Source organism: Neoarius graeffei, chromosome 25 (assembly GCF_027579695.1).
Source record: "Neoarius graeffei isolate fNeoGra1 chromosome 25, fNeoGra1.pri, whole genome shotgun sequence".
In the NCBI taxonomy this organism is placed as follows: Eukaryota; Metazoa; Chordata; class Actinopteri; order Siluriformes; family Ariidae; genus Neoarius; species Neoarius graeffei.
In genome coordinates, this window is record NC_083593.1 from 51,161,112 (window position 1) to 51,183,948 (window position 22,837).

At 42.3% G+C, this 22,837-nt stretch overlaps 1 protein-coding gene across 1 annotated transcript in view; it reads right to left on the reverse strand.

Moving 5' to 3' along the window:
- LOC132873690 (protein phosphatase PTC7 homolog) overlaps positions 1-22,837 on the reverse strand; it is a 45,981-nt gene that overhangs the window by 7,835 nt on the left and 15,309 nt on the right. The window contains exons 2-5 of the mRNA XM_060909461.1: positions 10,592-10,771; positions 7,704-7,902; positions 1,625-1,748; positions 89-218 (exon numbers count right to left, since the gene is read on the reverse strand). Coding sequence (XP_060765444.1) covers positions 89-218; positions 1,625-1,748; positions 7,704-7,902; positions 10,592-10,771 — 633 coding nt within the window. The remainder of the gene's footprint in view (positions 1-88; positions 219-1,624; positions 1,749-7,703; positions 7,903-10,591; positions 10,772-22,837) is intronic.

Consider the following 22,837-nt stretch of genomic DNA (forward strand, 5'->3'; position numbering starts at 1 on the left):
AATTTGAGGGGCATCAGTTTGAATAATTACACGATTCATTTTTTTCCCCCTCGTAGCTCCAGTGCAAAAAGTACAGAACCTTTCTTACCTCTGACATTGAGGCCATTATCGCAGGCGAACTGGGCGAAAGGCGACATGTAGTTTGGGTCGTAGGCGAGCTCATGAGCCTGCTCCGCTATACTCCGCGCTGTCTGCTGGATGCTGTCGTAATTTGAGTTCTGCCATTGAAAAGAGACACCAATAGTATTATAAACTTGGATTATTTAAAAAAAAAAAAAAAAAAAAAAAAAAAAAGAGAGCGAGAGCGCGCGCAATCGTGCACTCTGATTCGCTACTCTACTACTAGGCTATCACCTCATATCCCGTAAGTAGAGAAAAACAAAATGGCGGCACGTATTGCTGCACCAACCGAGGACGAAATTTAAAAAAAAAAAAAAAAAAAACTACTCGAAAACAAAACCCTAAAAATCATCAAGTATTTAAAAGAAACAGAAACAGTTAAAAGAATATAGTTCCCTAGCCTGGCTAACGCGACTTCAAAGCTCTCCGAGCTATTAGTCTGGCCAAGATATTAAGCCCAACCGTTTCCCAGAGCCCGTGGTTGACCCACCTCCCTGAAATGCCTCAGTTTGCTACTGGTCGAAGCCAGAAAAGGCTGTGACGAAGCTTAAACCAATCACATCACTCTTTCCTCTGACGTATGTGACGCGACGGGGCTAACTGGTAGATTAAACTCTTACCGAAGCCGGTCGGGAGCAAGGCGAAAACGTCCTTCCTTTCAATAAATACCTCCAAGGCTGCTCTTTGCTCCGTTTTCAATGAGAACTTCCCGTTGAATGCTTTCAATACAGCGTCTATGCGTAATAGATGCGGAAACGTGAATGAAGCGCTTCCGGCATAGAGTTTGTAAACAATCTATGGCTTCCGGTCGCAGTTCTACTACGTCAGTGCCTTGAACACGCCTCTACCCAGGGCCGTTGGAGATGCTCAAAGTTGATTGGTTCCCGATTTTTCGGGAGCTTGGAAGAGCTGTAGATAGCTTGCCTGGCCAGACGTGTTGCGTCACGCTTAGGATGGGCGGGCCCAGGCAAATAGTTCCCCTCCCCCAATATCTCCTGTTCCACACTCCAGCCCAGTTGGTGGCAGTAATGCATCTTTAAGTTAAACAAAAAAACCTAAAGAAAACCCCCACCAAAAAAAAAAAAAACCCCAAAGCAACAAAATATGGAATGAAAGTATTTGATGGTAAGAGCAATTTTTTTTCAAGAATTATTATTGCATGCTACCATCATTTCACCGGTTGGTTTACGTTCTAAGCGGAATTGATTGTCAGATGTTTTGTATCAAGTTTTTATTTATCGAATTTGCAAAAAATAAAAACGCTCAGTTTCTCAAAATCCAGCGAATGTGGATAAAACAAAAAACAGTTATTCCACTCAATCTCGTCGTACACGGCTTATAGTCAACTCGGCACTACCAGCCTCGTCAGCTATCAGCTCGTGTACAACTCAATTTCATGGAACAACTGTTAAATATTCAACATGTGCCTGATGGACAATTATTCGGTTGCTTGTGTGCATGTTGTATACGTGAAAGAGAGCGAGAAAAGTGAGGGCAAACTTGCCTTGAGCTTCTTGAGCTCCTGCAGGATCATGTAGTCAGGCATGTTATCGAAGAGACCGTCTGTGGCAGTGAGGATGATGTCACCGAGCTGGACGTCAAACGAAGACCTGTCTGCCATTTCAGGACTGAGACACAGAGAGACGCAGAGTGTGTGACAACAGTAACATGAATCCTGAGGTGAGACGGCATGTCCTGACCTGATATGACCCTTGCCCTGAGCTTACGGTGTTGGTCTAACTTCCAGGAAACAGAATCGGAGCCTAACGCCCAGTTTCCAGCTGAGCTGCCAACACTGGTGGAAACACTTTACAAGCAAGGAGGAGGAGGAGGAATGGAACCACGCTACAAGAGGTAACAAAGATGGAATTGATCAAAAGTGAAAAGTGGCACGACGGCCTGAATAATCCCGAGCACAGATACCACACCAGTTATACAACAATGTACTGTATTGTATTACTGATGCTTCAAAATATCTGCAATCCCCCTGCGTTCAGATCATATATCGGAGTGTATGCTGTCTAAGGAAGGACAGGCTCTTTCGAGTCCTTCTCTTTCACAGCGTTCCTCATTATGAAAACGGTTTAATTAAATTTCACCAGGAGATCATTTCATAAGATTGTGGAAAAGCAGTGGACAGAAACTCTGCCTTGAGGAATATGTTTACAAATGTGTGTGTTAATACAGTTAGTCACTTTCAAGCCTGTAGGTCTTTAGTCATTGATGCCGTAATGAGATTTGGCTAGCTAACAGTATGAGAAGCCTGGTAATAAAAGAAATCCTATTGTCATAAGTCATATCATGCATTATACATACAGGAGACTTTTTCGATGGAATAAAAACGTGGTCTATTCCCTTCTAGCGGGTTTCATTCACTTGGTTTGACAGCATGCAATGTGGTTAGCATATCGCTTATCCTACGTGTATTATGTCACTCTACCCAATGGAGAATGAGCGTTGAGTATGGTTTACGATACTGCATGGTTGTCAAGACAGCATGACAAGTTTTACGTCTCCGACGTGTGACGTAAAACTTCCGCGCTAGCGAGCGACCGTGACAATTTGGAAACAAACATGGCCGCCAGGTTTGCTTCGTTAAATACGGAAGATTTTGAAAGAATTTTGAAAGAGAAAGACACGTTGAACACCTGAAAGTAACACTACAGTGGTGCTTGAAAGTTTGTGAACCCTTTAGAATTTTCTATATTTCTGCATAAATATGACCTAAAACATCATCAGATTTTCACACAAGTCCTAAAAGTAGATAAAGAGAACCCAGTTAAACAAATGAGACAAAAATATTATACTTGGTCATTTATTTATTGAGGAAAATGATCCAATATTACATATCTGTGAGTGGCAAAAGTATGTGAACCTTTGCTTTCAGTATCTGGTGTGACCCCCTTGTGCAGCAATAACTGCAACTAAACGTTTGCGGTAACTGTTGATCAGTCCTGCACACTGGCTTGGAGGAATTTTAGCCCGTTCCTCCGTACAGAACAGCTTCAACTCTGGGAGGTTGGTGGGTTTCCTCACATGAACTGCTCGCTTCAGGTCCTTCCACAACATTTCGATTGGATTAAGGTCAGGACTTTGACTTGGCCATTCCAAAACATTAACTTTATTCTTCTTTAACCATTCTTTGGTAGAACGATTTGTGTGCTTAGGGTCGTTATCGTGCTGCATGACCCACCTTCTCTTGAGATTCAGTTCATGGACAGATGTCCTGACAATTTCCTTTAGAGTTCGCTGGTATAATTCAGAATTCATTCTTCCATCAATGATGGCAAGCCGTCCTGGCCCAGATGCAGCAAAACAGGCCCAAACCATGATACTACCACCACCGTGTTTCACAGATGAGATAAGGTTCTTATGCTGGAATGCAGTGTTTTCCTTTCACCAAACATAACGCTTCTCATTCAAATCAAAAATTTCTATTTTGGTCTCATCCGTCCACAAAACATTTTTCCAATAGCCTTCTGGCTTGTCCACGTGATCTTTAGCAAACTGCAGACAAGCAGCAATGTTCTTTTTGGCGAGCAGTGGCTTTCTCCTTGCAACCCTGCCATGCACACCATTGTTGTTCAGTGTTCTCCTGATGGTGGACTCATGAACATTAACATTAGCCAATGTGAGAGAGGCCTTCAGTTGCTTAGAAGTTACCCTGGGGTCCTTTGTGACCTCACCGACTATTACATGCCTTGCTCTTGGAGTGATCTTTGTTGGTCGACCACTCCTGGGGAGGGTAACAATGGTCTTGAATTTCCTCCATTTGTACACAGTCTGTCTGATTGTGGATTGGTGGAGTCCAAACTCTTTCGAGATGGTTTTGTAACCTTTTCCAGCCTGATGAGCATCAACAACGCTTTTTTCTGAGGACCTCAGAAATCTCCTTTGTTCGTGCCATGATACACTTCCACAAACGTGTGTTGTGAAGATCAGACTTTGATAGATCCCTGTTCTTTAAATAAAACAGGGTGCCCACTCACACCTGATTGTCATCCCATTGATTGAAAACACCTGACTCTAATTTCACCTTCAAATTAACTGCTAATCCTAGAGGTTCATATACTTTTGCCACTCACAGATATGTAATATTGGATCATTTTCCTCAATAAATAAATGACCAAGTATAATATTTTTGTCTCATTTGTTTAACTGGGTTCTCTTTATCTACTTTTCAGACTTGGGTGAAAATCTGATGTTTTAGGTCATATTTATGCAGAAATGTAGAAAATTCTAAAGGGTTCACAAACTTTCAAGCACCACTGTACGTTCAGACTGCAACCTGAAATGACCCATATTCGATTTGTTGTGAAATCCGATTTTTTTGTTAGGCCGTTCACATTACCAATTATATGAGACTTGTGTGCGATCTCCAATATGAACGGAAAACGACCCAAAAGTGTCCCGCATGCGCAAATTGACACGTAATAAGCACATCTACGTAATACGTAAACAACAAAAAAAAGCGCACTCTTCAAGTTTGCAAGTAAAGCATGGAGATGAGGCGAGACCTGGCGATGTGGTTTTTGTGGCGGCGGCGGAACTCACACAATAATCTGATTAATGTGGGCAGCAGACTAATGAGACCGAAGGTGTCAAATTACTGGAAATTTCCAGAACAATCTTATAATCTTGTAATACAGGATGATTTAACATCCAGGTCCCTACCAAATCCACCATTAGCTTGATCAATTCTATAAAAAAAAGTCTATTTAAATTCTGAAAACTGTACAAAATGTTGTTGTTTTCTACCAAAGAGGCGGGATTAGCCAACGCAGAATAGTGATGTTTGTCTCGTTGATGACGTGTAGGTCGCATGAATGCGACCTGTCCGGTCAGACTGGAGTCGCATATGAAAATAACGGATATGCATCGGAATTAGGACCACATATCCAAGCGGCCTGGGTCACATGTGAAAAAATCGGATCTGTGTCGTTCAGATTGTCAATAACAAATCGGATACAGGTCACATATGGGCAAAAAAATCGGATATGGGTCGTTTCAGGGTGCAGTCTGAACGTAGTCTAATGTATATTATTATTAGCTGGCTTTTTTCGTGGTATATATATCAGATGTTTTCTGTTCAGCTACTCGTCTTCAACTCATTCAATATCATGCTAGCTGAATGGAATATATCTGATATGCCACTCAACGCCAGCCAATATTACTTAAATATGCCGGAAAGTAGCACTGGATCGATCAACCAATGCTCCAGCACTACTCTACCATGTCGGAAATCTTCATCATGAGCAACCAATCAATAATGGATTGCCGAGTAAGAGCTATTAGTCGGTCAATCACAGTGCAGGACAAAAGATGATAAAAATCCAATGAAGTCAGCATTCTACTGATGAAAGTGTACAAAGAGGCAACAAAGGTATTGATTATAATTCTCAAATGAAATGCAGCAAACCTGAGGCAAGGCAGCTGCCTAATGTTACTCTACATAGCGCTTGCTAATTTTAGCTTTTAGCTTGCTGTCTATGGCTGCAAAATTGTTGCATTAAAAAAAAAAAAGATTCATGCTATAAACTTTTATCATGAACCTTAGTTGCCTGGCTCAGTTTAATATGGAAAGAGTGTTTATCAGGACATGCTCTCATTCTCTGCTGCTGGTTTGGAGTCAAAGGAGTTCAAGACAGCTTTTTTTTTCCTTGAAGGGTGTGTGTATGTGTGTGTGAGAACGACTGCTCTAAACTTTTGGTTGTAGTCTTCCAAAATTTCGAAGGGATTTTCCCCACTCGCTCACAGCTGCAAGACACATTCATGTCCACAATCATGTCCACAATCAACTGATTAGCTTTACGGTCACTTTAAGCCTTCCAGAGGTGAACTGAGGACACCACCATTGCCGATCTGACCTCTAACTCATGACTTAATACAAGGCAGTGTGACATACGATTGTCCATAAACTTAGATGTTTGCATCATGGAAATAGTCCAAAAATAAGCAGGTGTTCTTGCTGTTCCTTGAAATGCTTCGTTCTTGGAAAAGTCCGAAGAAGGAGGCTCGTTTATGACAGAGTAAGAGTAGAAAGGTCTCGTGTCCGATGACACTGTGGGAGAAAGTCAGGATGGAGACCATTCCGCTACCGGTACATGCTGTAAGGTTAAAATGTCCTGTTTAATTTTAGCGTCACATGAGGAGCTCAAAATAGTCTTGCCCCTGCCAATAAATACTGACTTGGGAAGAAAAGCCAGAATGATGACTGGTCAAGCTGAACGTCTGTCTGCTATCTGCTTTCCGATTGGCTGGATCAGTGCTGGCTTTCGGCTGCTGGCAGGACAGTCAGGTTGAAAGGACAGTCACAAGGCACGGTCTTTGGCTTTCATGAAAAATGTAAATACTACCCCTCAAGTCATTCTCTTACTCACTCACGAGCACTCTTGCTCTTTACTGTTTTGATTTGGGCTATAGACTGCTATACAAGTTGTTGCCATGGTTACATTAAACCAGCTAAAGTAACAAACTTGTGTATGCAACTCACCAGAATTAAAATCACAACATGGATGCCCTCTCAGTCTCAATGACACCATACCCCTCCATTACAGCTCCCCTCCAGGAGCTCCCTCACTCCTTCAGTGATGTCATGACTCCTTTAATTTTTGCCTCATTTACTCAACAATGCCCTGGTTCCTTCACTCTCTGACCGACGCCCAGACCCCCTTGCCGGCTTCCACTACACCATCACCGACGCCCAGACCCCTTGCCGGCTTCCACTACACCATCACCGACGCCCAGACCCCTTGCCGGCTTCCACTACTCCATCACCGACGCCCAGACCCCCTTGCCGGCTTCCACTACACCATCACCGATGCTCAGACCCTCTTGCCAACTTCATTACTCCACGGATAATGCCCTGGCCTCCTTACCAGCTCCCTCACTAGCTTGAAAAAGCCTTGGCCCCATGCCGACTTCCTTACTCCCCCAACAATTCCATGGCCCCTTTACCAGCTCGCTTATTCTCTTGGTGATGCCCTGACTCCCTTACCAGCTCCCTCACTTCCTGACAGATGCCCTGACCTACTAAGCAGCTCACTTTACACTCTTGGTGATGCCTTGGGCCCCTGCCCAGTGTCTTCACTGACTAAACAAAACCATGACCCCTTAACAGCTCCTTCATTCCCTCAATGATGCCTGGGCACCCTTACCAGCGTATTTCTTGCATCAGCCACTGGCTAACACAGTTTGCCTGGCAAAACACACTTTGGCTAACACACTTTGCCTGGCAAAACACTTCATGCCCGACACTTGTAAATAGATCCAACAGCTAGTACCGATCATAAAGGAGTACTAAAAATTCAGATTATAACAACTGACTGGGTCTGCTAGACAAGCATACTTGTCCCTGATGGATGTTTCACTGAGAAGTTTATGAGTTTCCTCCACTGGCTTAAGAGGAAAATGCTAACTAAACACCTGTGTAGTGTTCTCATTTCTTTGTATCCGTATCCAAAAAAACCAAACCAAAACAAACAAAAACTAGTAACACTGAGCTTACAGAACCTCTATCAATTATGACACACTGGGACAATATAAAGTCAGCATAGACAGGTCAATCCAAGGGCTCCACCCACCTATCACTCAGCACAGATCCCTCAGCCCCTGGTGGTGCGATTGACAGCTGAAAGGGGGTGTTGAAGTAGTGCTGTTGCTCGTCAGAGCGATGGATCACCTCGCCGCCTCTGACCACCAGGAACCCCGAATCCCCCAGATTACACGTGTGGAGTTGATGACTCCTCCGGTCCAACACCACTATACATGCCGTACTGCTGCCTGCAGGGAAGAGAGAAGAACGCTTGAAGACCTGAGCATTTTATCCTCAAAATCACTTGTAAAGAACTTGCCTGAGGAGCAACACAACATGATATGGTTCAAGTTTCAAACTGCAAAAATGTTTGATCAGACCAAAGAACTATCCGAATGCCTGTGGCCTAATATTATAATGAACACGCTTGATTAACAACCCTGTCTAACGATGCATTCCATTTGAACTGAAAATTTGGAAGTTCCCAGTCTGAAATTTCAACTGGATCACACCCTGAAATTGGATTTTCAACTCAAAGCCAGAACCTCCTCAGTAACCCTGACCTCAAAATCCAAGATCACTACTCTCTGCATCAACAGGAAGTGAAAGCTGTAGTAATATACCGTATTTAGCACGTCTGTCTTATTCGTCTCCTTATATCAGTCATACACACAGTAGCATTGTAGCACTCGACACTGGTCTCAAGACCAGTTTTTGAAGGTCTTGGAATCGACCACATTCTTACTTGGTCTCGTCTCGGTCATGGAGGAGTCTCGGGATTTTGTTGCAAGACTGGTCAAGACCACAACTAAGGGATTTCACTAAATTGCCTGTGAATTGTCTGATTTATTTGTTAACATCGTTACTGTGATTGGACGCAAAACTTCCCGCTTCAAATGTGACCAATAACGTGATTTGTTGCCAGTTTCAAATTTTTGTTACTGTTAATTGCCGTCACACCTTCCTGCCCCCTTCACATGCATTGGTCTTGACTTGATCTGGGTGGCACGGTGGTGTAGTGGTTAGCACTATCGCCTCACAGCAAGAAGGTTCTGGGTTCGAGCCCAGCTGCCGGCGGGGGCTTTTCTGCGTGGAGTTTGCGTGCTCTCCCCGTGTCCGCGTGGGTTTCCTCCGGTTTCCCCCGTAGTTCAAAGACATGCAGTTAGGTTAACATGGGGCGGCCTTGGGCTGAAGTGCCCTTGAGCAAGGTACCTAACCCCTGACTGCTCCCCGGGCGCTGTAGTATGGCTGCCCACTGTTCCGAGTGTGTGTGTTCACTGCTTCAGATGGGTTAAATGCAGAGGATGAATCTCACTGTGCTTGAAGTGTGCATGTGACAAATAAAGGTCGTCTTCTTCTTCTTCTTGATCTCACCCTGCCTTGGTCTCGACTTGGTCTCAATTCCTCAAATTCTTGGTCTCGGTCATGATTTGGTCTTGCTTTAGGTGGTCTTGACTACAAACACTAACACACAGTATTGTCCAACTTCTGTGTAGACATGTTGCTACAGTATGGCATGGCGTCATCACTAACAACAGAGAAGGGTTTTCCCGTAGGCGTCCTTCAACTTGTCTTACTGGAATGCGGTTGTGACATCATTCCAAGTTCCGACTTCCAAGGTTAAAGGAATTCAGTACAAGACTAGCTAGCAAGTTAACTAGCAGCCGACAGATCTCTCATGAACACCACACAAGTGGGACATTTATACGGATGAGGATATTTTCTTGCCATTTTCTTCTCCTCTTGAGAATTTAGCATCCTGGCAATCTCTCAAACTTCTAGTCATTTCTTGTTTCTATTCATTCTTCTAAACGGTCACAAAGCTAGCATGATATTCACCCTCACCATTTCTGTATGGTTAGGTTATAGCTAGTTACTTAACAGTAACGATTTTTGACAACTTCACTTGCTAGGATGAAGTCTAATATGTATATCCTGTTTGAAATATCAGCCTCTAAAGCCTACACGAGTAAAAACAAAGCACTGTGTGAGCTACTTAGCATCCTGTATTCTACTTAGTTCCCTCCAAGCACACACAATATTTCGTGAGACATAATACTGTCTCCATTTGCTTACAACAAACGTCACAATCCAGCATCACAAGATTCACACACACCCAAAGCCACAACTCTTTTCTGACTCACTCCACAGACATTCTCAAAAAGTTTTTTTTGGGAAGTGTGTATGAGTCATGATATGCTGCATCTTGTTAAACAGGAATGTGTGTGCGCATTCGTTCCAACCCTGTATGCACCCTTTGGTGGAATTCTACAGCTGTGAGTTGTGGGCGTTCCGATACAATTGACTATTTTGACTTTAAAAAAAAAAAAGTTATACAATCAACAAAACATAAAAATCACCGTGTTATGACTTCTAACACGTCAAGATTTATTCACATACATACGGATGACAAATTAAAGGAAAAACAATTTTATGCTGTGGGGGCATTTATTTATTTTCCTGCCATGGTTTGTTCCCACTTGTCCCCTTTGTGGGAAGCACTGGTGAAAATCAATACTGCACTTCTTCTGAACGATCGCCTTTATCCTCTGATCTGATGGGTGTGGTCTCTTGCAGAATGACTCCACCCCTACAGGCACCAAGGGCTCACTGAAATGATTTTCATAAGGATTAAAAAAAAATGACGTGAATCATATCCTCAGGGCTTCACACTCATCACATCTCAACCTAACTGAACACGTGGGAGATTTTGGAGTAACGTGTTGGACAACATTCTCCAGCAGCACTGGCGAAACATCAAGAGAAAAATCTATTGGAAGAACGGCGCTCATCGCTTGGGTACCGTTCTAGAGAACTGTCGAATCAATGCCGCTGAAGCTGTTCTGGTAACTTGTGATGGCCAAACACCTTCCTAACACACTTTGTTGGTTTTTCCTTTAACTTGTCATCTGTTAATGAGCGTGTGTGTGTTCTTACCCAGCAGAGGTACTTTGTTCTGTAGGAGCTCGTAGTAGCCCGAGGTGAGGATCCCCACAGGGTTGCTGGGAGTGAAGCGTCCCTCCTTCACCAACCGCTCACACGTCCTCATCAGAGTCTCCGAGAACTGAGACGGGTCAACGCCATAATCACGCCATCCACCCACCCCATCTGCCACGCCTACAGAGGAAGAGAAAGATTGCATGAGCGAGCAACACACATCCATCCATCCATCCATCCATCCATCTTCAGTAAGCACTGTGGTGGAACTCAGGAACGCCGAGTGAGAGGCGGGAATTTACACCCTGTATGGGACGCGAGTTAATTACAGTAATGAAACAGAAGCATCTCATAAAGTCACATTAATGTAGCACAAGTCAAGCCAGGTAATTAACAGTTATTCCACGAAATCGAGTCGTACGTGAGCTGATAGCCGAAGAGGCGCGTAGCACCGAGTTGGCTATAAGCCATGTATGACGAGATTGAGTGGAATAGCTGTTTTATTTTATCCACATTCACTGGATTTTGAGAAACTGAGCTTTTTTTTTTCAAACTCGATAAATAAAAACTTTATACAAAACGTAGACGAAATCATTTCCGCTTAGAATGTCAACAAACGGCAAAATGACAGGAGCAATTTGTGGAAAATGTGATAATTCTTGAAGGAAAAAAACAAAAACATTCTTACCATCAAATACTTTTATTCCATGTTTTGTTGCTTTTTTGTGTGTATTTTTTGGGGTTTTCTTCTTCTTTAGGGTTTTTTAGCAGTTGGCAAACCAACTTAAAGGTGCATTACTGCCACCGACTGGGCGGGAGTGTGGAACAGGCGATATTTGAGGGAGAAGTACAACCCCGATTCCAAAAAAGTTGGGACAAAGTACAAATTGTAAATAAAAACGGAATGCAATAATTTACAAATCTCAAAAACTGATATTGTATTCACAATAGAACATAGACAACATATCAAATGTCGAAAGTGAGACATTTTGAAATTTCATGCCAAATATTGGCTCATTTGAAATTTCATGACAGCAACACATCTCAAAAAAGTTGGGACAGGGGCAATAAGAGGCTGGAAAAGTTAAAAGGTACAAAAAAGGAACAGCTGGAGGACCAGATTGCAACTCATTAGGTCAATTGGCAATAGGTCATTAACATGACTGGGTATAAAAAGAGCATCTTGGAGTGGCAGCGGCTCTCAGAAGTAAAGATGGGAAGAGGATCACCAATCCCCCTAATTCTGCACCGACAAATAGTGGAGCAATATCAGAAAGGAGTTCGACAGTGTAAAACTGCAAAGAGTTTGAACATATCATCTACAGTGCTGACCGACAGATGCTGACTGATGGAGAAGATGGATGGTCTCTAAAATATTGGCAAAATGATGTTTATTGACATAGCAATCGTGTGTAACGGGAAGCATTTGCATATCCGAAGTGTTGTGTTTACATCAAAGATAAAATAAACCGATATGACAACGACTGCTGCTGCCAGGTTGGGGACACAAACTAGTAGAAAGGAAGTGTGCCAACAGTGCCAACAGACTTCCTTTGTGGTTGATTCTGCTTTAAGGTAAGATGCATTTAATTATTCGTCTGCTGTGGGTTTGGAATCGGTAGCCTGACCGATTCGTTCATGTTTGTGGTGCCATTTGTTTGTTGACGCGTGTTGAAATGGAAGATTGGTTGTTGACATGATTTCCAGTGACGCTTTGGTGCTGCTGTGGATCAGATGTGTTGAGTAGCCTGACTGTTTTTTTTTTTCTTGCGTGTGGTATCATTGTTGAAGCGAGGTTGTTTTTTGAACATGCCAATGCGGACACGATTTCCCCTGATGAGTTATGACTTCAGACGCGATGCGTGTGTGGAGTCCGCGTGATATGTGCGTAAGATAGGCTTCTCGTGTTTGGAGAGCCGCGCTCTGAGACAAGCGCAAGCACCCCCCCCCAAGGGAAAAAAAGGGACCCCCCTGAAAATATCAGCATAGTTCGAACACTGGGTTGGAGAAAGTAATGGCAAATAGTGAGTGCACAAACCATAGAAGGTAAACTGTACACAGCGCCAGGGCAGTGTGATGGTATGTCTACTTTTAGATTGTGTTAGCTTATCAATGAACACACTCGTCACTCGACGAGTTTCACGTCTTTACGACGGATACTTAAATGTGTGTTAGGTATTATTGTTGCAGTCTAAGCAGTCATTGTAGCAGCTAGATGAGCGAGAACCGAAAGGGTCTGTGCCATAAACCGTTATTTCTTCATGTCCAAAATGGCGGTCACGCTTATGAAGGTCACGTGAGTGAAAAGGGTCTATATCCAGGTTCTAGAGCAACATATGCTCCCATCCAGACGACGTCTCTTTCAGGGAAGACCTTGCATTTTCCAACATGACAATGCCAAACCACATACTGCATCAATTACAGCATCATGGCTGCGTAGAAGAAGGGTCCGGGTACTGAACTGGCCAGCCTGCAGTCCAGATCTTTCACCCATAGAAAACATTTGGTGCATCATAAAACGGAAGATACGACAAAAAAGACCTAAGACAGTTGAGCAACTAGAATCCTACATTAGACAAGAATGGGTTAACATTCCTATCCCTAAACTTGAGCAACTTGTCTCCTCAGTCCCCAGACATTTACAGACTGTTGTAAAGAGAAAAGGGGATGTCTCACAGTGGTAAACATGGCCTTGTCCCGACCTTTATTGAGATGTGTTGTTGCCATGAAATTTAAAATCACCTAATTTTTCTCTTTAAATGATACATTTTCTCAGTTTAAACATTTGATATGTCATCTATGTTCTATTCTGAATAAAATATGGAATTTTGAAACTTCCACATCATTGCATTCCGTTTTTATTTACAATTTGTACTTTGTCCCAACTTTTTTGGAATCGGGGTTGTAAAAAAAAAAAACAACTATTCTTTTAGCCATTTCTGTTTCTTTTAAATACTTGACATTTCTTTTTTTTGTGGGGGGGGGGTTGTTTTCAAGTAGAGTTTTTATTTAGTCCTCGGTTGGTTCAGCAACACGCACCGCCATTTTGTTTTTCTCTACTCACAGTATATGAGCTGATATCCTAGTAGTAGATTAGCCAATCAGAGCATGTGATTGCTCATATCCAGTGAATGTGGATAGAATAAACACTAAAGCTGTGTTCACACTTATACCGGTACGATAGTGGTATAACTGTATCGATACAAAGTATACCAGTACAGTTTAGTGCTTCTGTCCACACTAGCGAGAAATGTTTGCGGTTTTCTTTCACGGTAGTTGAAATGCGTGCGCGAAATGTTTCCGTGGTTACCGAGTAACTAACTTCTGAGAATATGGCGGATGAAACAACGTGTGTGTGCTTTTTGTTGTCAATGTACAGTCTGTATTTCTGGTGGTCATTTATTCAGTCGGATCGTATAAACCACGCGAGGCAGTTGAGAAAGAAACAAAGAAAACGAATCTCCGTTCTTCACCATTTTATTCAGTGAAGACATCGATTGAGGTGTGTGACTTTGCGCTTGCGCATTATATTTGTATCGATACAGAACCGCTTCATCTGTCCACACTACAGTGAAGCACTACAGTACCGATACTGTACCGGTACGAAACCCATACATTTTTGGGTTTCGTACCGATACAGTTATAAACGCTACAGTACCGGTATACTTGCTAGTGTGGACAGGTGTTGTGGTACGAAAGTAGTATCGTATCGGTACAAAATCCCTAGTGTGGACAGGGTATTAGTGTATCTAAGAGGCTTTCAAGGTTACGTTATGTTGTGTTAATGGCACGTACATCTTTGGTGAAACTGCTGGCCATAAATCAGTAAAGAACGGGCATATTACAATTACACTTCCATACACTGCTCAGCTGGTTATACATCTTATTATTAAAATATTACATGAGCATTTCCATGCAAATCAAACCCATTTGAAATGGCACTGTACGAGCGTCCATTTTGTTTCCAGCAAGTGCTTCATCCTCGTTAGAGTCTCACTGGTTCACACCTCACACTTAGAAAACCTGGACGAAGCCCAAGCAGACCTGAGGACACAAGAACCGAACTCATGACTGAACCTGGGACCCTGGAGCTGTGAGCTGACGCTACGTACTGCATCACCGCGCCACTCGATTACAACAAAACAAAGCCGTAATCTTTACATATGTTCTGATCAGATGCCGCTGCATTTCCAGCAGGAAGAACTCGTAGCCTGATCCATCAACCGCACATTCTGTACAGACGATCATTTCACAAACAGACTTCAAAGCTTATAAGTTGACTTCCTTATTAAAAAAAAAAAAAGTGCAATCTGTAGCACTAGTGAGTCAACCGTACCTTTGAAAAGACACCAGACAGTATTTAATCCTTCTTAAATTTTAGTTGCTTGGTCACAAGCCAAAGGCAAAACACAGCACATACAGTCACTGTAGTAACACCACTCATCCCTAGCGTGATTAATAGTGACGACACGTAAACTCACGCATTAACACGAGCTGTCAAAGTGACCAGACATCACACACGACGTATTCACTTCCTCTGTAGTGGTGAAAACACTTCGCAAGTGTAAAGAAGAAGTGTTGAAAGATAAAAAGGACTCTGAAGAGGTGTGAAGACAGATGCCCAGGGTCCAAAATGTGAAACCCAGTCACACTCACACACACACACACTATAACACACAGCTTGGTGATACTAATCTACATTTCAGTGTGCGCGTGCACACAAAGCTTCAGTAACACAAATAAAGATCTGATTTCTATCAAACTTTAAAGTGCATATCACGGGTAAATTCAGGAGCAAGATCAATGTAATTCTCCTATTTTATATTAAACTTGTCAAATATCTGTCACATTTTGCATTTTGTGCAATTTTTTTTTTACCTTGCGCAATACCAGAAAAATTCAGTTGAAATCAAGCCATTTGAGGCGAATTGGTCCGCCTCTGAAAAAACTTGGCATTTGGATTTCCCGGCAAGCATTGATTTTCGTGACGTCGCGTGCGGGACGCCTCCCTCTGAATCCTACGTCAGCGCTGGTTTGTTTATGAGAAAACGACCTGGTGGTTTTCTGCAAATTTCTTCAACGTTATCACGTAATTATTAAAATAGTTAACAGATGTATCGTAGGAAGGTGTAGCAACACCAATCTTGATGGGATTAGGCCAAAAAAAAAAGTGTTTCCGGTAACATGAAATACTAAAATAAGGTCGGTAGGTAGGAAAAAGTTTTTTTTTTTTTTCCCTTAATTTTTTTTTTTTATTTTGTTCAAAAAAATTAACACAAGTAAACATCTTACAAAATAGTATTTTGGCACAGAATCCTTTATACCGTGGGCGGCACGGTGGTGTAGTGGTTAGCGCTGTCGCCTCACAGCAAGAAGGTCCTGGGTTCGAGCCCCGGGGCCGGCGAGGGCCTTTCTGTGCGGAGTTTGCATGTTCTCCCCGTGTCCGCGTGGGTTTCCTCCGGGTGCTCCGGTTTCCCCCACAGTCCAAAGACATGCAGGTTAGGTTAACTGGTGACTCTAAATTGACCGTAGGTGTGAATGTGAGTGTGAATGGTTGTCTGTGTCTATGTGTCAGCCCTGTGATGACCTGGCGACTTGTCCAGGGTGTACCCCGCCTTTCGCCCGTAGTCAGCTGGGATAGGCTCCAGCTTGCCTGCGACCCTGTAGAAGGATAAAGCGGCTAGAGATAATGTGATGTGTGATGTGTGAATCCTTTATACCACACATCATAATAAAATAAAGTGTTTTAAATCTTTAAACGAATAAAAAAAAAAATCACGAGAGTTCGAGTTATGATCTACGGAAGCGTATTGCTGCCACACTCAAAAAAAATTGGCTTAGAATCAAGTAATTACGTGAAAAGATATTGTTAACAAAGTTATCACGTTTTTACAATATATTTATCATGTAATAACATAACATCACGTAATTTCATGATACGAAATTATCACGTTATTTCATGATATTTTCATGCAATAACGTGAAAACACCTTATCAAGAAATAACGTGAAAATAACGTCCTAGGCTAGGCTACTTCCATTAAAAGCAGACGGCCTAGCCTAGCCTACTGTAGAACTTGGGTCGAGCAAAAACACCGAGCAAAAACATGGCTGAATCCTGAATGACTCCTATTTGTATAAATAGGGGACTACCGGTACATAGGCGGCAAAACAGTGTTTTTCCCTGCCATGGAAGTGCACTTGTATACTGAAGAGGAAGCAATTTGCATTACAGCCTTGAATGAGGATTCAAAATGGCGGCTCGGCTCAGTTTTCCCTTCCTCCTTCAGTATACAAGTGCGCTTCCATGTTTATGCAGGAGGGCTGATAGAAGTGGCGAAACATTTTACTTTTTATCGTTTCTTTCACAACTTGAATGCGTTGAAACAAAAAAATTATGACAAACTAACGCCGCTTACACTAAAATATCGAGGGAAATTTGTAATAAAAACTTTATGGTCGGCAATTTCGACGCGGAAATTCTCGATCGGTCGGGTTACCGGAAACACACTTTTTTTTTTTTGGCCTTAGTACTCATCGTTTCCCAAAAGACCGGACAATGAGGGAGAAATGGGAGCGCTTCGTGCGAGGCACCCAGAAAAATCAACTACAGCATTATTTGCGGTGCTCACTTCACAAGGCCTGACGACTTTGAGAACTATTTGCGGTGGGAAATGGGCTTCGCGAGGCAACTTGATCTGAAAAATAAAGACGCAGTTCCATCTGTCAGAATGCCCAAAGCAACACCGTCTCCATCTGTGTCAGCGTCACCAAAGGAGCCAGCCGCGTTCGTCTCCCCTGACAGAAGGCGAAGTGCCGCATCCACCGAGGCCCTCGAAGCCGAGGACCGAGCCGAGCCGAGAAAAAGACCAAGAAAATCGGCAATTCACAAGCTGACTGTTGCCAGGGTAAGAAATGAGAGAGACTATACTCTAAATTAGGTGTTCCTGTGTTTGTGTGGTACACAGATAATGCTACTTATTGACGCACACAAAAGTAAACAACAGGAAAGCACTAGGCGATAATACACTTCCTTTACATGCATCAAGGGATGTGTGTGTGTGTCAGGGCTTGAGATCTTGGGACCTGTCAAACACATTAAAGGTACTGTATATACAACCCTGCTTAGCCGATTCCATGTGCATAGCTTATGAAATCTTTCTCCTACAGTAGCCAGTACTCTTCTAAATGAAAAAAAAATATATATATAAATAAATACAATTCCATATTTCAGTGCAAAATCGCTAGCTGCTAAACTTGGTCTACACAGGCTGTGCACTGAAACCGTGCAAGCTCGCGCAGCCTGCTGGCGCTTCCGCAGGTGACGTCATGAATCTGGCTCCAGACTCCCTTGGGATTTTTCCAGACGTGTTGTGTTATTTTATTTTTTTCTGCTGTAGACAGATGGCCTTGTGCAAAATTACCCTTCTGGAGGAGTGTGTAAAGGGACATACTTTCATATTTAAAAAAAAAAAAATTGGTCCAGGATATGCACTTTAAAGCCTTGCTCACATTTCAGATGTTAATTTATTATTTTTTTTTCATGAAGAGGAAGAAAAGAGGGCCGTGATGAATTTACATGAACAGGTCAGATGGCTTACGTGATTCTAAGAGCATCCAGTGTTAAATGAGTTATGGCAAAATGTCCGGTTCTTACACTGAGCATACCCACACTCACACTGCAATAACGGTGTCATAATAATGAGTTCGCTGGACTTTATGATGGAAGAACAACACAGAGGATGCACATACACACATGCGTGTGCACCAAAAAAAAAAACACTAAACGATGAAACACTGGCTTGTAAAAGTCATGTTAATGAAAATGTAAATAGAAATCCTCAGTCTGAAAAGTCAAAATAGCCTCGGTAATAAAATTGTTTACAGTAGATTTCATTTCCGGTTGTGATGCGCCTCATTACGTATTCAAATTTCCAGCTGATGGTCAGGCATCGTATTTGTTTACAGGGCAATTCCATGTAAATGTCAACCTCACCATGCAAAAATAAAGCAGCATGTAATACATCAAAACCACTCCCAGAGATCTCACCTAGGCCTGTATTTTACAGATGTGAATAAGTTGAACCAATTTGTAACCAACCTAATATGTCACTGTCAGTCTTTCTTTCTTATAATGTAAACCCCAAGCTAAAATCAACTTTGATCATGTACAATTCTATATTATTGCCACAAGCCACAGAAATGTATGCTAAAATCCACAAAACAGCAAAACAATAGCCATCCTAAATATTATTTAAGAACTTTGATAGTTTTAGCTGATATTTAGAGAGTTTTTCAAAGGGTTATGGTGGTTAAATTGCTGATTTTCTAAACATATGCCATGTCTATTTCAGACGCGTCACATCCATAACGGAATTTCGTCACATCCATAACGCTGACTTTTCCTTCCGAAACTCTGCATGAAATACAAAATATTTTAAACAAAGATTTTTTAATATTCACCTTGGACCCCTCTATCAAATGGATATCTCCATTTCGACATTAGGTTTACGATTTCACAGAGTTTGATAAAAATGTACAGTCACCCAAGAAAAGTGATACTTTTTCTGTCACATCCATAACGCGTCTTTTATTGGCATTTTCTGGCATGCCCTAGATGTACTATGGGAATTGTTCTTGTTCTATCACTTCTCCAGTATGGTACAGCCTTAAAATATGCAACACCTGTTTAAATACTGGGAGACAATAAAACATGCACTGGGTCATTTGTTGCCATTTTGAGTTCAAGTGTCACATCCATAACGCTGGAATTGCTCTACAGTCGCTTGTTTCTTGTGTTTCGCCTCCAGATATGCAATAGGCCAGATTGCTGCTCGGTATCTGGACGTTCAAACTGATCAAATCGAGAACCAGAGCGTCGGCGACGCAGTAGCTCACACGGCTGTACCATGAGAAACCAGACTCATTTATAATGAGCTCGGATGCTCTTCATGAGAACAATTACAGCAATCTGATCTTCCAAACAAAACAACCAGAATAAAAATCCAGTGAAAATTCAGGGAGGAGGAGCGAGTTTCCTGAAGGTTTGTTAACCAGCCTATTTAATAATAATAATAATAATAATAATAATCTCTTTCTTTAACAGCGTTTCCATAGCAGTATGGCTCGTCATCTGTTATATTTATTAGTTGTGTTTTAAATTAACAAATATAATGCATTAATTTAGATATTAAAATTTGACAAATATGATCTATACACCAGTGTTGTAGTCGAGTCACTAAACCTCCAGATCGGAGTCCAGTCTCAAGTCCAAGTCAAGTTCGAGAACAAGACTCCAACCGCACCCTTTGACGGTGGCTGTTTGTTTCAGCGCCATTAGCATTAGTTTGTTCCTGAACATGACGTATGAACAGGTGAATGTGCTTCTCTTTGTCAGGGCGTGTGAAGTATCCTGTCAGAGATGGTTGGGAGACGGATGTAAGTGCAGAAGGTGTGTTTATTAATACAAGTGAAGACAGTAAACAATCCAGAATGGCAAATAAAATCGTAAAACAAGCAGTAGGTCGAGCGAGGCACAAACAGGCTATCGTAGACTCGGCAGAATCAAAGACGAGAAACAGGAAACCAGGGTTCAGGAAACCAAACGAGGAAATAAGGCTCGGTAATGTGTCAGCAACGCAACTCAATACTTCGCAAAGTAAGTGTGTTTTCACAGTTTTTATATCGGCGCACTGATTGCGCCTTAATCCTGTGCAGGTCCGAGTCGTTTACGGAGCACGCCCGAGAGTCTATCTGATGCACGTGCTATGGCACGCAGGTGTGACACTCTTACACGAAATTAGTACAAAATTAATATAGATATAAATATCTTATGCCAAATTATTATGGCATGTTACAAACGAGTCCGAATGCAGTTCATGCACAAGTCTGAGTCATCAGTGCTCAAGTCCAAGTCAAGTCTAGTCACGGGTCCTTAAAATTAGGGCACGAGTCAGACTTGAGTCCTACAAGCCTGATATATACAGAATTTAAGTTTAAAGGGGAACTGAAGTCATTTTTAAACTTGCTTTATTTCTTAATTAATGTGTTATTCAATTACGTTTGGGGTTTTAGTAACCTTATATCGTGACCCGTATTGGCAACTAATTGCAATTAAATATTATACTTATCGGCCTGTTCAGTTTTTAGCCGTGTTGAATTTAGTTCGTTTGGTCCACAGCAGGCGTCACTTATCCGCGCGATCTTCACGAGACTTGTGTGAGACTTCGAAACGTGAAGTGTCAGCCAGGTGTCAGTGCTGCCATTTTGAAAACTGTTTTCCAAACGAAATATTGCACAAAAACGCGTTTAAATGACGATTACTGCCGACTTTTTTCAAACTTTCCTGATTGCTATCAAAACAAACAAAACTTCCGGCTTGATCACATCAGCATTCGAAAGAGGGCGTGCGCGTCTTTTGACAACGTTGGCAGATGTTGGTCACTTTGATTTCCGCTGTACGTTTTACTTCCGTCCTACGATGTCTCGCACAGGTCTCAACGAATCTCGTTTACGGCCATTGCTTTGACATATGGACTGATGTATTACAGAGCATATTTCAAACACTCATAACTTGCTATAGCAACGACAAAATAGCGATCAAACATGCATTCCGATATTTAATAAAATGAGAGAAACAGAATTTTGTTAATAAAAAAATTTGCCTTCAGTTCTCTTTTAAAGGTCCCATGGCATGGTGGTTTGTTGATGCTTTAAACGGGCTCGTGGAGGTTTCCGGATGTTATATCCGCAGCCTTTCTCGAAATGAACCCTTGGCACGTAGATATAGCCTCCTGGGAGAAAGCCCCATTTCAGCGCTTTTCCCAGTGCGTCGTTTTGCTAATGAGAAGCAGGAGGCGGGGAAGGGTAGAGGGTGGGGGCGGGTCTTATCATTAATATTCATGACATGTAAACGTGTTACCTCTGATTGGCTAACAGCACTGTGACGCTACCTCCAGTGGGTCAGAACAAGCGGATGTGGGTGTCTTACTATGGCGAGAGAGAAGGAACAAACCGCGAAGGGAAAAATACCGCGCGCTGACGTCATTAAGGTGCGACGCGAGGAAATAAAATAAATTCAACAAATGTTTGGGTTTTTACTGAACAAACAAACATAAAATGAACGAGTGACTTAAAAAAAAGAATGTGGGTGTCTTTGTAAAAACTGTTTTGATTGGCTATTATAACAGAGCATGCTGCATGCTTTTTGGTTTTGTAGCGCAGAGTACCTGGCTAACTGCAGGAAGCGGTTAGCTGCACAGCTAATGTAGCCATTGCAAGGCTAACGTGGCACCGATTTTAAAACACGGCAAAACGACTTAACAGTTATACACTTACTTGTTCGGTGTATGTTGCTGATGCGGCAGGGATGCTTGGTACGGACCCAGGCTTCAGTGACAGTTGATGTGCAAAACCTGCCCTGAACTGTCCCAAGTTGTGGAAACATTCATCAGGAAAATGCTTCCGACAAACATACACCGTCTTAGGTAGACTCGACGGCGTATTATTGGAGTAAATAAAATTAAGCCACTGCGTCTTCAGGGGCTCTCCCGTCGGCAGTAAAAACAGACTCCTTTCTGTGTTGTCACATCCATGTACAGCGCAACTTCCATGTTTGGTGGCAACTTTTGAGCTGGGCGGGCAATCCATACAGTGGGTGGGAATCCAGAGGGGGGGCGTGGGGATCATCTCCCTTGCTGACGTAGGCAAGGGAAGAGTTTATCAACGCGCCGTTTTGACGCGCCATTCTCAAATGTTGGGCATAGTTTGGTTTACACATTATGAAATTTCTAGCCACTGGGGTGACTTAAGAAGGTCAGAGGAACTCATTTTAACATTAAAAAACCTCAGAAAGTGAAAATTTCATGCCATGGGACCTTTAAATTCCAGAGCCTAGGTTTTAAGTCTTTCAATTGCTCTTGACTAAAGGATCGATCTGACGTCTTTCATAAATGATTTAGGGAACATCTTGAATCTTAAGGTAGCAGGGAGACTGTTAAAGAGCTGAGCAGCAGAGTCCTGAAAGGTTCCAATTAGCAACTTGCTAATGAGAAATCACAAAACCAGGGAGTAACTTTTATGCAGACTGATTAGATCTTCCAGACAAAACAATCCGAATCAAAATCCAGTAAAAACTCAGGGAAGAGTTGTGATCTTTGTGAATTGTGGACAGACACCATGTGATGGCAACAGCTCATCACCTATGGCCAGTGAGCTAAAAAGACAAAATGTATTCTAGGATATTAAA